Below are 14,310 nucleotides of genomic sequence, written 5' to 3'. Positions count from 1 at the left end.
GTGTATAGCAAAAGATGTGTTACTGCAATCCTTTCCTGTGAGAAATACTTCATTTTCTAGAAACATTTCAGGAATGCCAACATTTATGGCCATGAATGTGTGTGTATATATATATATATATATATATATATATATATATATATATAGACAGTATGGATGAAGGGGAGCACCGTGCTCAAGGATTCCAGATCCGTCTGGGTGCTACAGCTTCAGGAACAGACCAATTCCCAAGTAATATCAAATAGAAAGTAGAAGTGGCACTCCAAAATATCAATAAAGCTTTATTGATATTTTGGAGTGCCGCTTCTACTTTCTATTTGATATATATATATATATATATCTATATATATATATATAAATAAATAAATAAATAAATAAAGAATACATTTATATTAGAAATAACTATACAAACATATGGTTGTTTCAGGTCCTGCAATGCCTGCTGAACTGTTCACACAGAGGCATATTCATAGTGTAGGGTCCGTCCCAGAATGAGGTCACCTTACCGTGGTGGGACGGTCCAAGCTATTTGGCCGCCAAATTTGCAAGCTAAGTACCTCACTGTTTCATAATTTCATATTTTCATTTATTGCATTATTGCTGCTGTATTCTCCTGTTGCTGTATACAAATATATATATAATTTTTTTTTTTTTTAAATCTCCTTTTACCACTAGGGAACCATCAGCAGGCAGAGCAGTCACTTTTAACCAATTTGTATTTATTGATATTTGTTATCTTATATAAAAGAACCTTTTCTACGCTTATGGTAAAAGGCAGAGGTCTACAAACTGTAGATATACAGCTGTTGAAAAACTACAACACCTAGCATGTCCGGGAATGCTGGGAGCTTTTTCAAACTAGAAATATTTAAAAAAAAGGAAATCAATGTATGGTGTGTTAAGGAGGTTGACACTTACCCAACATGCATGAACATATAGGTAAGGAAGCGCCAAGCTTTTGCCCGATGTCCCGGGTGGTATACCAGAGGGCTCTTCATGTACTCAGGGTGGTACGTCTGCAAGACCCACTTGTTCAGCCTGACCCCGTAACACAGGAACACGATGATCTAGAGTGGATGAGACAGGCCTAAGAACAGCAGAAGAAGGCCAGCGGGCTATTAACCCCTTAGGTAGCAGGGCAGGGTGGTGCTTTCTTATATATATATATATATATATATATATATATATATATATATATATATACTATATCAATTCTAAATAAGCCCAGCTGTCGTTCCATAGGGCTCCCGAAAACCCCACAAAGGATCTACTAAAGGTGATCTGCAGCCCGTCAGATCTACTGAGCAAACACACCAGATCTCTGCAGTCATTAGCCAACCTCCTCAATTCATGATAGATAGATATGAGATAGATAGATATGAGATAGATATGTGGTAGGCCTCTGGGGTAGGGGTAGTGTAATCAGGGTTTTGCTTCAGTATATCAGGGGTTAAGGTTAACCCTATTATTCGTGACGCCAGGCTGAGGGCTAGTATGCTGAGATAATTCTCCGGCCTATCGCCGCCCTTCCCAGTAACGATAGGTGCATGTATAAAATAACTGAAGGTCCACAAGGTAGCTGAACTTGAACTTGGGTAAACTTTACTTAAAGGCTTGCGGTACATCCAATGAACAGTAACAGTCTCATTCAAACAGTCTCCATACACTTCAGTGACTGACAGTTGTTGCGGACCTTGACTTTTGTTATAAGTCTCAGAATTTAGGGTTAATTTCAAAGATCCGTCCGGATTTAGGGGATAGATAAGGTCCGGTGATCTTGCAGAGTGCTTATGGATTGATACACTCGGTTTTGTAATGATCAGCCGTCGCCGCAAGGCTCGGGCCGAAACTCACGGATGACAGCAGCAAGGATCCTTCTCTAACAACAGCCCACGAGGAAAGAAAGCTAACAATGGCCGCCGCTCCCTTATATGAGCAGGGCCACTTTGATTGGTCTGAATAACTGTCATTCACCGTTACAAGGAATGATGGGTGCAATACGTCATAGGGACCTCCAAAAGGTCCTTAAGCAAAAACCATAGTTTACCTGATCACGTGACCCGCAGGTCCTGCTACGCTCCGTACAGGTAATTAACCAATGATATACATTTGTACAATTATATTTATATAAATCCTGAATAAACTGTTAGATTACTAATACCTAGATGAGAGGTGACAAGGGGCGGACTAGATAAGAAGGACCCCGACGTCCTAGTGACTCTGGCTATGGGGACCTCTATATAGGTACCGTTTAGGATGCGGTACCGGGACACCACAAACCCCCTTACTTAAGATAAGTCGACCTCAACGCCTGTACCGTAAGGCAGAGGAACTAGGACTAGACCAGGATGACACTTATAAATTTGCTATACATCCTAAGTAAACATTGAACACATTTACATTTTCTGATACTCTTACTAGTATCTGGACTAGACAACAGAAATCTTTCTAGACATTGGTACTATCTAGACATTAATACTATCTAGACATTAATGCTATCTAGACATTAATGCTATCTAGACATTAACGAAGCTATCTAACCTTTAGTTTCTAACTTCTTAGACATTTTATTAAGCTTACTATACATTTTAAAGCTTACTTGACAATTAGGCAGCTATCTGATATCTAGTTACTAGCTCCTAAGACATTTTTATTAGCTCTCTACACATTTTATGAGGCTAACTAGACATTAGTACAGCTCTATATACCTTTAGCGTCAAGTTGACTAGACATTTTTATTATCTCACACATTTTTTTTCCCGTCAACAATGAGTTACCTGTTAGTACACAAAAGTTATACTGGCTAGCCGGAAGATAGGTCACAGCAAGGTTGGCTGCTAGGGTCTATCGGCTACATGCTACTTACCCCTAGAGCACTTCACATAACCTACCTAGGTTACTTTAGGAAATACGTGTTTCATTTGTTAGCTCGCAAGAGCACCTACTGGCCAGGTAGAGCATCTCACACACGCAAAGAAGGAGAAGAAGAAGTGTACCTAACAATTGCAGGAATTGAATTTCAATAGGCTACAATCCCTAAAGTGTTTTCTTAAGTGAGATATTTATTTTGGTGTATGTACTAGAGAAACTTGAAGTAGTACATTTAAGTCAGCAATCTAGAGTACTGAAAAGTTATAGGCAGAGCATTGAAGTGGGTTATCAAAGGTACTATGTGTGCAAGTACTATTTTAAGGGTAATCTTCCCTATATATATATTTTTTTGTTGAGACAGGTGCTAGCGATTGGCGACAGCAATAATACTACCCTCGGAGGAGTCGGGGGGTCACCTATTTAGCAACTACTAAACATCTTTAGCATTCTATACATTTGTATGTACAAGAATAATTTACGTTTTTAGTGTTGAGTGTACACGTGCAGCACACCAACATTTTTCGTGTACAGCTCTGACTCACTTTTTATGTACATAGACACAAGGATACCTTCCTGTGTACAAGAACCATATACATATTTACTATACAGACTCAATTATCACAATTATCACAATACACAATTATCACAATACACAATTATCAACACTCCAACATAGTTCAGGCGCATTCACCTGATAAGTGCAACATTTAGCATAAGAGTTCTTATGAAGCTGCTGGCATATACATAAAACAGACGTGTAAGGATCAGCAGTCCACCTACACTATGAGTCCATGGAAGGGAAAGGTAAACACGGCCTTAACCACAACTCAGCCGGGTACAGTCCTTAATGAATCTCCTACAGGCTAGGAGTCTCTTGACTTAAAGGAGTACTCCGACATGCACTTTTTTCCTTTTATCCCGTCCGGGCTGCAAAATAAAAGAAAACACACTTTCTCTTACCTGCCAACGAGCCCCCGGAGCTCCGGTACAGGTGTTCGGTCCCCGGGCTGTATTCTTCTTACTTCCTGTTAGCCCGGCACGTCACACGGAGCTTCAGCCTATCACCGGCCGAGGCGGGACATCACTGCGGCCGGTGATAGGCTGAAGCTCTGTGTGACGTGCCGGGCTAAAAAGAAGTAAGAAGAATACAGCCCGGGGACCGAACACCTGTACCGGAGCTCCGGGGGCTCGTTGGCAGGTAAGATAAAGTGTGTTTTCTTTTATTTTGCAGCCCGGACGGGATAAAAGGAAAAAAGTGCGCACAGGAGTACTCCTTTAATAGTCAGGCACAAGCTTAGTGGTTACGTTGCTGAACTTTGAACTGGAACAATCTTAGCACAGTCCTGCTAGGCACAATTCTTGAACTTGGTTGCTGCAAAATTAAAGTGGTTAACACAAGAAACAATAGGACATTACTTTAGAGTCTCTTTAGAGGATGTTCCTCTTCACTCTTCTAGTGCCTCTCTGGGTTCCTCTGTATCTGCCAACATCAGGGGCAGGTATGGGATTGACATAGCTTTGCCACACCACATTGGTGAGGATGGAGTGGTGGATGGCAGCATTAGAAGGGGACACAGGCTTTCTAGCCGGGATTAAAGTGGAGCAATAGGGCTTGAGTACCATCTCCAAACTAGGATGGACCCATGACTCTTTCGTTGGTACCCTGGAAGCAGGCAAACTCTCCATGTCAGAAGAGGGCCTTGGTACATACGTTGGTACCTGTGCAGGAGGCAAACTCTCATTGCTCCGAGAGGGCCTAGGTACGTGCGTTGGTACCACTGGAACAGACAAGCTCTCATTGCTCCGAGAGGGTCTAGGTACGGTCTTTGGTGCCCACAATTTGGGCTTACTTTCCTGAACTTGAGCAGGACTTGACTCTCGATGGTATGTAGAAAATGAAGAACTTGACTCTTTGCTGTACATAGAAGATGATGAACTTGACTCATTGCTGTACATAGAAGATGATGAACTTGGCTGTTGAGGCTCCTCCTCCCTGGGTACGCTGGTGGAGGCTTTAGGAGCAGACCTTTTCGGCCTCAAGTTGAGGGGATCAGACTCCCAATCAGTTGACGGAAAATATTTGAAGGGAAGCCGTGTTGGGGCTGTTGGTCTGGTGACCGCTGCAGCCCATTCTGCACGAAGGCTCTGGACAGGGGTGTACTCCACAATTTCACCCACCTCCAAGGTGTAGAACTTCTTATGGAGATATGGCCTTTGCACTGCTCGCCGGTTTACGAGGATGGTCTGCCCAGTGTGGCAGTCAAGGAGTGTCCCATAACCTCTGACCTTGTCGAATTTGGCCACAGTTGCTCTTCTTCTTTCTAATGGCTCCTCCCCTTCTCGGGGGTGATCCCACTTACGAATGTACAATGCCTCCATTTCTTTGGTGTTTTCTTGCCACCGTACTTTCTCTTCACGGGGCAAATGCACATGTTTGGGGGCATAAAGTTCTTTGTGTCGGGCCTTTAGCTTTTCCATCAATTCGGACAGCTCGGCTTCTTGACGGGCCCTTTCTTTTTCTGCAGTTGGGATTGGTGGGAGTGGCTTCCCAGGTAATGGTTGAAGTACTCTGTGCATGTACTCGTTCAGCTCCAGCTCATCTCCGAACACCCATTGCGGCAATTTTGGTGAGCACGATCGTGCACTTGGCAAGCTTGATCGAAGTATGACCTCAGGGCTGGAGGAGGAAGAATAGGCCGCCTCTGGCGGGGTACTCACTGCAGACTCCTCCAATGGGATCTCGGCTCACAGGCCCCAAGTTCTATGGTGAGAGGACAATCTCACCAGCGATGCACCTCCAGGTGTCCCTGCGCTCTCCGCTGGAGGTGTATCTGACCAATCGTCATCATCATCAGGCAGTGGGGGAAGATTGCAGGCCCCCTCTTAGTCTAATGACAACCGCTGCAGACGGTCAGCAAGTTCTTGGAAAAGTCAGGATGCGACTGCCACAACTTTCCGCTTTTCCGGTGCCATTTTGCCAACTTCACCACGTGGAACGCTGCTCTCCGCCATGTCTGTACTCTCCGGCTCTCTGTGCAGACTGAAGAGGTCGCTGTGCGTGGCGTCTTTTATAGTGGGCTTCCCCAAAATGGCGGCCGGCAGGAAGGATGTTATCGGTGCAGCCCCGACTTCCGGTCCCTCCAGAGACGACTCCTGGATCTCCAAATTCCCTTTTCGGCTGTGACACAGCAACTTGGCAGCCACGCCCAGGGGCGGGGCGTGGCGTGGCGCAGCGCGGGCTTTCTTCGCGCGCTTTTCCGGCAGCAGTTCGGCTCCGCCTCTGCCGACCAGACCAGAGGATCGCAGCATGAACTCATTGCGCACTTTACACATCTTAGTTGTAGATTAATTTTCGGGGGGGGGGGGAGTACACTTTCACTAGTGGCGACTGTAGTAGGCACACCCGAATCCTGTTCGTGCAACGCCAATAAGGCTTTGTGGTAGGCCTCTGGGGTAGGGGTAGTGTAATCAGGGTTTTGCTTCAGTATATCAGGGGTTAAGGTTAACCCTATTGTTCGTGCTGCCAGGCTGAGGGCTAGTATGCTGAGATAATTCTCCGGCCTATCGCCGCCCTTCCCAGTAACGATAGGTGTATGCAAAAAATGACTGAAGGTCCACAAGGTAGCTGAACTTGAACTTGGGTAAACTTTACTTAAAGACTTGCGGTACATCCAATGAACAGTAACAGTCTCATTCAAACAGTCTCCATACACTTCAGTGACTGACAGTTGTTGCGGACCTTGACTTTTGTTATAAATCTCAGAATTTAGGGTTAATTGCGAAGATCCGTCCGGATTTAGGGGATAGATAAGGTCCGGTGATCTTGCAGAGTGCTTAGGGATTGATACACTCACGGTTTTGTAATGATCAGCCGTCGCCGCAAGGCTCGGGCCGAAACTCACGGATGACAGCAGCGCAGATCCTCCTCTAACAACAGCCCACGAGGAAAGAGAGCTAACAATGGCCGCCGCTCCCTTATATGAGCAGGGCCACTTTGATTGGTCTGAATAACTGTCATTCAAGGAATGATGGGTGCAATACGTCATAAGGACCTCCAAAGGTCCTTAAGCAAAAACCATAGAGTTTACCTGATCACGTGACCCGCAGGTCCTGCTACGCTCCGTACAGGTAATTAACCGATTATATACATTTGTACAATTATATTTATATAAATTCTGAATAAACTGTTAGATTACTAATACCTATATGACAGGTGACAAGGGGCGGACTAGATAAGAAGGACCCCGACGTCCTAGGTACTCTGGCTATGGGGACCTCTATATAGGTACCGTATTGGATGCGGTACCGGGACACCACAGATAGATAGATATGAGATAGATAGATATGAAATAGATAGATAGATAGATAGATATGAGATAGATAGATATGAGATAGATAGATATGAGATAGATAGATAGATATGAGATAGATAGATATGAGATAGATAGATATGAGATAGATAGATATGAGATAGATAGATATGAGATAGATAGATATGAAATAGATAGATAGATATGACCAAAGAATATGTTGGCCAGCACTATTGATTCCAAACTATTATAAGGACCTGGCTTACAGGTGCAGGCTGCTGGGCTAAATATACAGCAACAGGAGAATACAGCAGCACACTGCTAGCACAAAGATATAGATAAAGCATTAGTATATAGATGAAACATGAGTATATAGATACAACATGAACAGCTATACAGCTGTAGTGCAACAAATGAAAATATGAAATTATGAAACAGTGAGGTAATTAGCTTGCAAATTTGGCGGCCAAATAGCTTGGACCGTCCCACCACGGTAAGGTGATCTCATTTTGGGACGGACCCTACACTATGAATATGCCTCTGTGTGAACAGTTCAGCAGGCATTGCAGGATCTGAAACATCCAAGGCACCTTATATACACCTGATAGAGGTGGGTGGGGTGCAAGAGCCAACATGGAGGTAGCCACTCCCCCGTATGTGTAATACAACCAAACAATAAGTTGGCCAGCACTATTGATTCCAAACTATTATAAGGACCTGGCTTACAGGTGCAGGCTGCTGGGCTAAATATACAGCAACAGGAGAATACAGCAGCCAGGTCCATATAATAGTTTGGAATCAATAGTGCTGGCCAACTTATTCTTTGGTTGAATTACACATACGAAGGAGTGGCTACCTCCATGTTGGCTCTTGCACCCCACCCACCTCTATCAGGTGTATATAAGGTGCCTTGGATGTTTCAGATCCTGCAATGCCTGCTGAACTGATCACACAGAGGCATATTCATATTCATAGGGTCCGTCCCAAAATGAGGTCACCTTACCGTGGTGCGACGGTCCAAGCTATTTGGCCGCCAAATTTGCAAGCTAAGTACCTCACTGTTTCATAATTTCATATTTTCATTTGTTGCATTACAGCTGTATAGCTTTTCATGTTTTATCTATATACTCATGTTTCATCTATATACTCATGTTTATCTATATCTTTATGCTAGCAGTGTGCTGCTGTATTCTTCTGTTGCTAGATAGATATGAGATAGATAGATATGAGATAGATAGACAGATAGATATTAGATAGATAGATATGAGATAGATAGATATTAGATAGAAGATAGATAGATATTAGCTAGAAGATAGATATGAGATATATATTAGATACATTTACCATCTGACCAGTTCTCATTGGTTACTTGCCTGTGTCAGGGTCACGGCTGCCATGAATATAGGCGGTGGGCATGGCCGATGCTGGTAGAAGTACCACCGCCTTTCCATCTCCCCGGGCAGGATTTCGTAGGCCACATAGCGTACAAATCTTTTATAGACCCCCAGCCCAGCCTGATCCAGCAGCACATCTCGGGGGAGAGCTCTCTGACCGCTGCTGATGGCTCTTCGGAAACTACTGGAGCGCTTGCTGCTTATCTGTATGGTGACAGGAAGGACGTCCATGTCAGATAATATGACCGCCATGTACGATTCTTCGTGCTGACTACCATCAGTACTGGATTACATTGGTGTTGGCAAGAAATAATATTTGTTATGTTGGTTACATAAATGTGTAATGTCATGCCCCTTCCCATAGACTTGCATTGAGAGAGCGGAGCTATGACGTCACGAGCTTCTGGCGCCAGCGTTCGGATCGAAATCATATACTGCAGTAGTGGCAATACTGCCAACATTCCTAATTTGGTCTTAAAGGGGTACACCACTGCGCCTGCGTTCGTTATTTCCAGCGTTAGTTCCAAACGTTGGGTGCAGGCTGTGAGGGTCGTAACGTCTCGACCCTCGGGACATCACGTCACTCCGCGCCCCCTCAATGCAAGTCTATGGGAGGGGGCGTGGCTGCCGCCACGCCCCCTCCCATAGACTTGCGTTGAGGGGGCGTGGCGTGACATCACAAGGGGCATTTCCGGAACAAAGTGTTCCGAACGCTGGGGCGGTGGAGTACCCCTTCAAAGGCAGTATTGAATTCATTCCTGGAATCGTTTGTAAGTGATCCCCTCATAAAGGAGAAAACAGCCTCTTGTACTCCTTACCAGGTCCACAAGCTGCGAGTAACAGATCTGTCCCTCTTCATTGCCCTGTGATAGGGCAAATAGCATCTCCAGCTTGGCGGGGTCCAGGGGCAGCTCATGGTTGTTTACCAGAGCAGCGAAGGTTTCAGCACATACAAAACCCGTGTTATCTGGGTCAAGCTGAAAAGACAAAGCAGCTGGTATTACGGTACATAAGGTGCAACACAATCATAAAACACGACGTCACGTGGCACAATGTGTCACCTAACAACACCGCCTCACTGTTAAAGGGGTACTCCGGCCATAATGCATTTTATCCCCTATCCAAGGTATAGGGGATAAGATGTATGATCGCAGGGGTCCCGCAGCTCTGGAGGCTCCGAGTGTGAAGGGTGACGACCACGGGGCCGGAGTATCGTGACGACGTCCCACCCCCTCAATGCAAAACTATGGGAGGGGGCGTGACGGTCATCACTCCCCCTCCCATAGACTTGTATTGAGGGGGTGGGGCTTGATGGCCTTCCCACCCCTCCCATAGACTTGTATTGAGGGGGCGGCGCTTGACGGCCTCCCAGCCCCCTCCCATCGACTTGTATTGAGGGGGCGGGGCTTGATGGCCTTCCCGCCCCCTCCCATAGACTTGTATTGAGGGTGCAGGGGCTTGGCGGCCTTCACGCCCCCTCCCATATACTTGCATTGAGGGGGCGGGGCTTGGCAGCCTTCACACCCCCTCCCATAGACTTATATTGAGGGGGCGGGGCTTGATGGCCTTCACGCCCCCTCTCATAGACTTGCATTGAGGGGGCGGGCATGATGTCACGATACTCCGGCCCTGTGGACATCACCCTTCACACTTGGAGTCTCCAGCGCTGCGGAGAGCTCAAAAAGGTGGGTGCCGAATTACAGATTGCGGGGGTCCCCAGTGGCGGGACCCCCGCGGTCAGACATCTTATCCCCTATCCTTTGGATAGCTTCCGGCCGGAGCATCATCTCCCGGCGTTTGGCTCTCTTCTGTCCCGGTACATCGCACATGCTACAGGACTACTCAAGCTCCATCCAATTATCACAATCATCGCAGGATATCAGAACATAATGAAGTGAACGGAACTTTATACCGGAGTGGTACAACTATCGCCATCGCTATAAAGAGGGTGGATCACACAGTGCCGCACCTCTAAAGCTGATCTGGTAGGAACCTTCTACATTTAACCTATTAGTGATTTATCAGTTAGCTTCTTGTATATATCTCCAATTGTGCCGATACATATTTTTTCTTTATTAGTTCTAACTATTTTTTGAGTGGAAACACAGGGATCCACTCTATTGTATCTAGGCTGCATAAAACGATCTGACATTGCGCCGGTGCTATATTTTTATATATATCTAATTTACAAATATGTTTAACTTTCTGGCAACAGTTGATTTAAAAAAAAATAAAAAATAAAAAAAGTTTTCCACTGGAGTTCCCCTTTAATGACCAGGTGCTTTTTTTTAATTTAATTTTTTTTTTTTTTTTTAGTTTGACTGGGTCTCTTTAAATGGTAATAACTAGAGATGAGCGAACTTACAGTAAATTCGATTCGTCACAAACTTCTCGGCTCGGCAGTTGATGACTTATCCTGCGTAAATTAGTTCAGCCTTCAGGTGCTCCGGTGGGCTGGAAAAGGTGGACACATTCCTAGGAAAGAGTCTTCTAGGACTGTATCCACCTTTTCCAGCCCACGGGAGCACCGGAAAGCTGAACTAATTTATGCTGGATAAGTCATCAACTGCCGAGCCGAGAAGTTCGTGACGAATCGAATTTACCGTAAGTTTGTAATAACTTTAGAACGCTTTTTCTGAGCGGAGCTACTAAGAACGCTACTGAAAACAGCTGGAGGCCGCAGCGTATGGAGCGGGCACAAGTCTGGAGCCCCCTCCATACACCCCTGTAAGTGCTGCCGTACTTGTCGGGAGCTTTTAGGTCCGGCCCTACTTGCTGGAAGCCGGGCTAAGGGCCTGAAAAATTCACCTGCCCGACGCCCGGTACTGCACGTCCGAAAGGAATTCCACATCCCTGTAGATGTTCTATATCAGCGGTCTTCAAACTGTGGCCCTCCAGATGTTGCAAAACTACAACTCCCAGCATGCCCGGACAGCCAACGGCTGTCCGGGCATGCTGGGAATTGTAGTTTCGCAACATCTGAAGGGCCACAGTTTGAAGACCACTCTACTATATTGTGCTGGTCCATTACATAAAATCCCAATGACAGGAATCTGAATCTGTGGTTCTACCAGGATAAAATGTAGAAATGTTCTAAGGGGGTGAATACTTCTGCAAGACACTGTAGAATAGCATAGTATATACAGTATTATGTACACAGACACATCTGATGGATACTAAGAAGGAATGAACCAAACATGATGTAAATAGAGCCCAAGGAAGAAGTCATCGCTGCACAGTGCCCCCCCCTCCCCCTTACAGTGCTCCCACCTACCTGCCCTATGTGCCCCCTTCCCCCACCATCAGGGCAGACTGTCTCCCATTCATACCTTCTTTCCTATTATTACATCTTCTATTGATTCCATCTTGTAGTTTATTTTCATATCACGATTCGCCCACACATCCGGCTCCGTGACCTCCTCTCCCCACATCACAGATCTCTCCCACTCACATACATTCACCTTCACCGAAAGGATCTGCAACCCAAGTGCTTTTCCTGGTCTATACACTGCACACCCACATCTCCATTATACAGAGACACAGTATAATACATCCTGCACCTCCATTATACACAGACACAGTATAATACATCCTGTACCTCCATTATACAGAGACACAGTATAATACATCCTGTACCTCCATTATACACAGACACAGTATAATACATCCTGCACCTCCATTATACAGAGACACAGTATAATACATCATTTACCTCCATTATACAGACACAGTATAATACATCCTGTACCTCCATTATACACAGACACAGTATAATACATCCTGCACCTCCATTATACACAGACACAGTATAATACATCCTGCACCTCCATTATACACAGACACAGTATAATACATCCTGTACCTCCATCATACACAGACACAGTATAATACATTCTTTACCTCCATTATACAGAGACACAGTATAATACATTCTGCACCTCCATTATACAGAGACACAGTATAATACATCCTGTACCTCCATTATACAGAGACACAGTATAATACATCCTGTACCTCCATTATACACAGACACAGTATAATACATTCTTTACCTCCATTATACAGACACAGTATAATACATCCTGTACCTCCATCATACACAGACACAGTATAATACATCCTGTACCTCCATTATACAGAGACACAGTATAATACATCCTGTACCTCCATTATACCCAGCCACAGTATAATACATCCTGTACCTCCATTATACAGAGACACAGTATAATACATCCTGTACCTCCATTATACAGAGACACAGTATAATACATCCTGTACCTCCATTATACCCAGCCACAGTATAATACATCCTGTACCTCCATTATACAGAGACACAGTATAATACATCCTGTACCTCCATTATACACAGACACAGTATAATACATCCTGTACCTCCATTATACACAGAATAATACATCCTGTACCTCCATTATACACAGACACAGTATAATACATCCTGTACCTCCATTATACAGAGACACAGTATAATACATCCTGTACCTCCATTATACCCAGCCACAGTATAATACATCCTGTACCTCCATTATACAGAGACACAGTATAATACATCCTGTACCTCCATTATACACAGACACAGTATAATACATCCTGTACCTCCATTATACACAGACACAGAATAATACATCCTGTACCTCCATTATACAGAGACACAGTATAATACATCCTGTACCTCCATTATACACAGACACAGTATAATACATCCTGCACCTCCATTATACACAGACACAGTATAATACATCCTGTACCTCCATTATACACAGAAACAGTATAATACAACCTGTACCTCCATTATACCCAGACACAGTATAATACATCCTGTATCTCCATTATACACAGACACAGTATAATACATCCTGTATCTCCATTATACACAGACACAGTATAATACATCCTGTACCTCCATTATACACAGAAACAATATAATACATCCTGTACCTCCATTATACAGAGACACAGTATAATAAATCCTGCACCTCCATTATACAGAGACACAGTATAATACATCCTGCACCTCCATTATACACAGACACAGTATAATACATCCTGTACCTCCATCATACACAGACACAGTATAATACATCCTGCACCTCCATTATACAGACACAGTATAATACATCCTGTACCTCCATTATACACAGACACAGTATAATACATCCGGTACCTCCATTATACAGAGACACAGTATTATACATCCTGTACCTCCATTATACACAGAAACAATATAATACATCCTGTACCTCCATTATACAGAGACACAGTATAATAAATCCTGCACCTCCATTATACAGAGACACAGTATAATACATCCTGCACCTCCATTATACACAGACACAGTATAATACATCCTGTACCTCCATCATACACAGACACAGTATAATACATCCTGCACCTCCATTATACAGACACAGTATAATACATCCTGTACCTCCATTATACACAGACACAGTATAATACATCCGGTACCTCCATTATACAGAGACACAGTATTATACATCCTGTACCTCCATTATACACAGACACAGTATAATACATCCTGTACCTCCATTATACACAGAAACAGTATAATATATCCTGTACCTCCATTATACACAGAAACAATATAATACATCCTGTACTTCCATTATACAGAGACACAGTATAATAAATCCTGCACCTCCATTATACAGAGACACAGTATAATATATCCTGTACATCCATTATACACAGACACATTA

General features: G+C 44.1%; 1 protein-coding gene across 1 annotated transcript in view; it reads right to left on the bottom strand.

Moving 5' to 3' along the window:
• RHBDL1 (rhomboid like 1) overlaps window positions 1-14,310 on the bottom strand; it is a gene marked incomplete at its 5' end in the record, with an annotated part of 52,398 nt that overhangs the window by 17,552 nt on the left and 20,536 nt on the right. Inside the window, 3 exon segments of the mRNA XM_056536558.1 lie at window positions 919-1,067; window positions 8,555-8,779; window positions 9,394-9,552. Coding sequence (XP_056392533.1) covers window positions 919-1,067; window positions 8,555-8,779; window positions 9,394-9,552 — 533 coding nt within the window.

The sequence above is a fragment of the Hyla sarda genome, chromosome 8 (assembly GCF_029499605.1).
Source record: "Hyla sarda isolate aHylSar1 chromosome 8, aHylSar1.hap1, whole genome shotgun sequence".
NCBI lineage: Eukaryota > Metazoa > Chordata > Amphibia > Anura > Hylidae > Hyla > Hyla sarda.
Note: the sequence above shows the minus strand (reverse complement) of the source record. Positions and strands in the feature narration are given on the sequence as shown.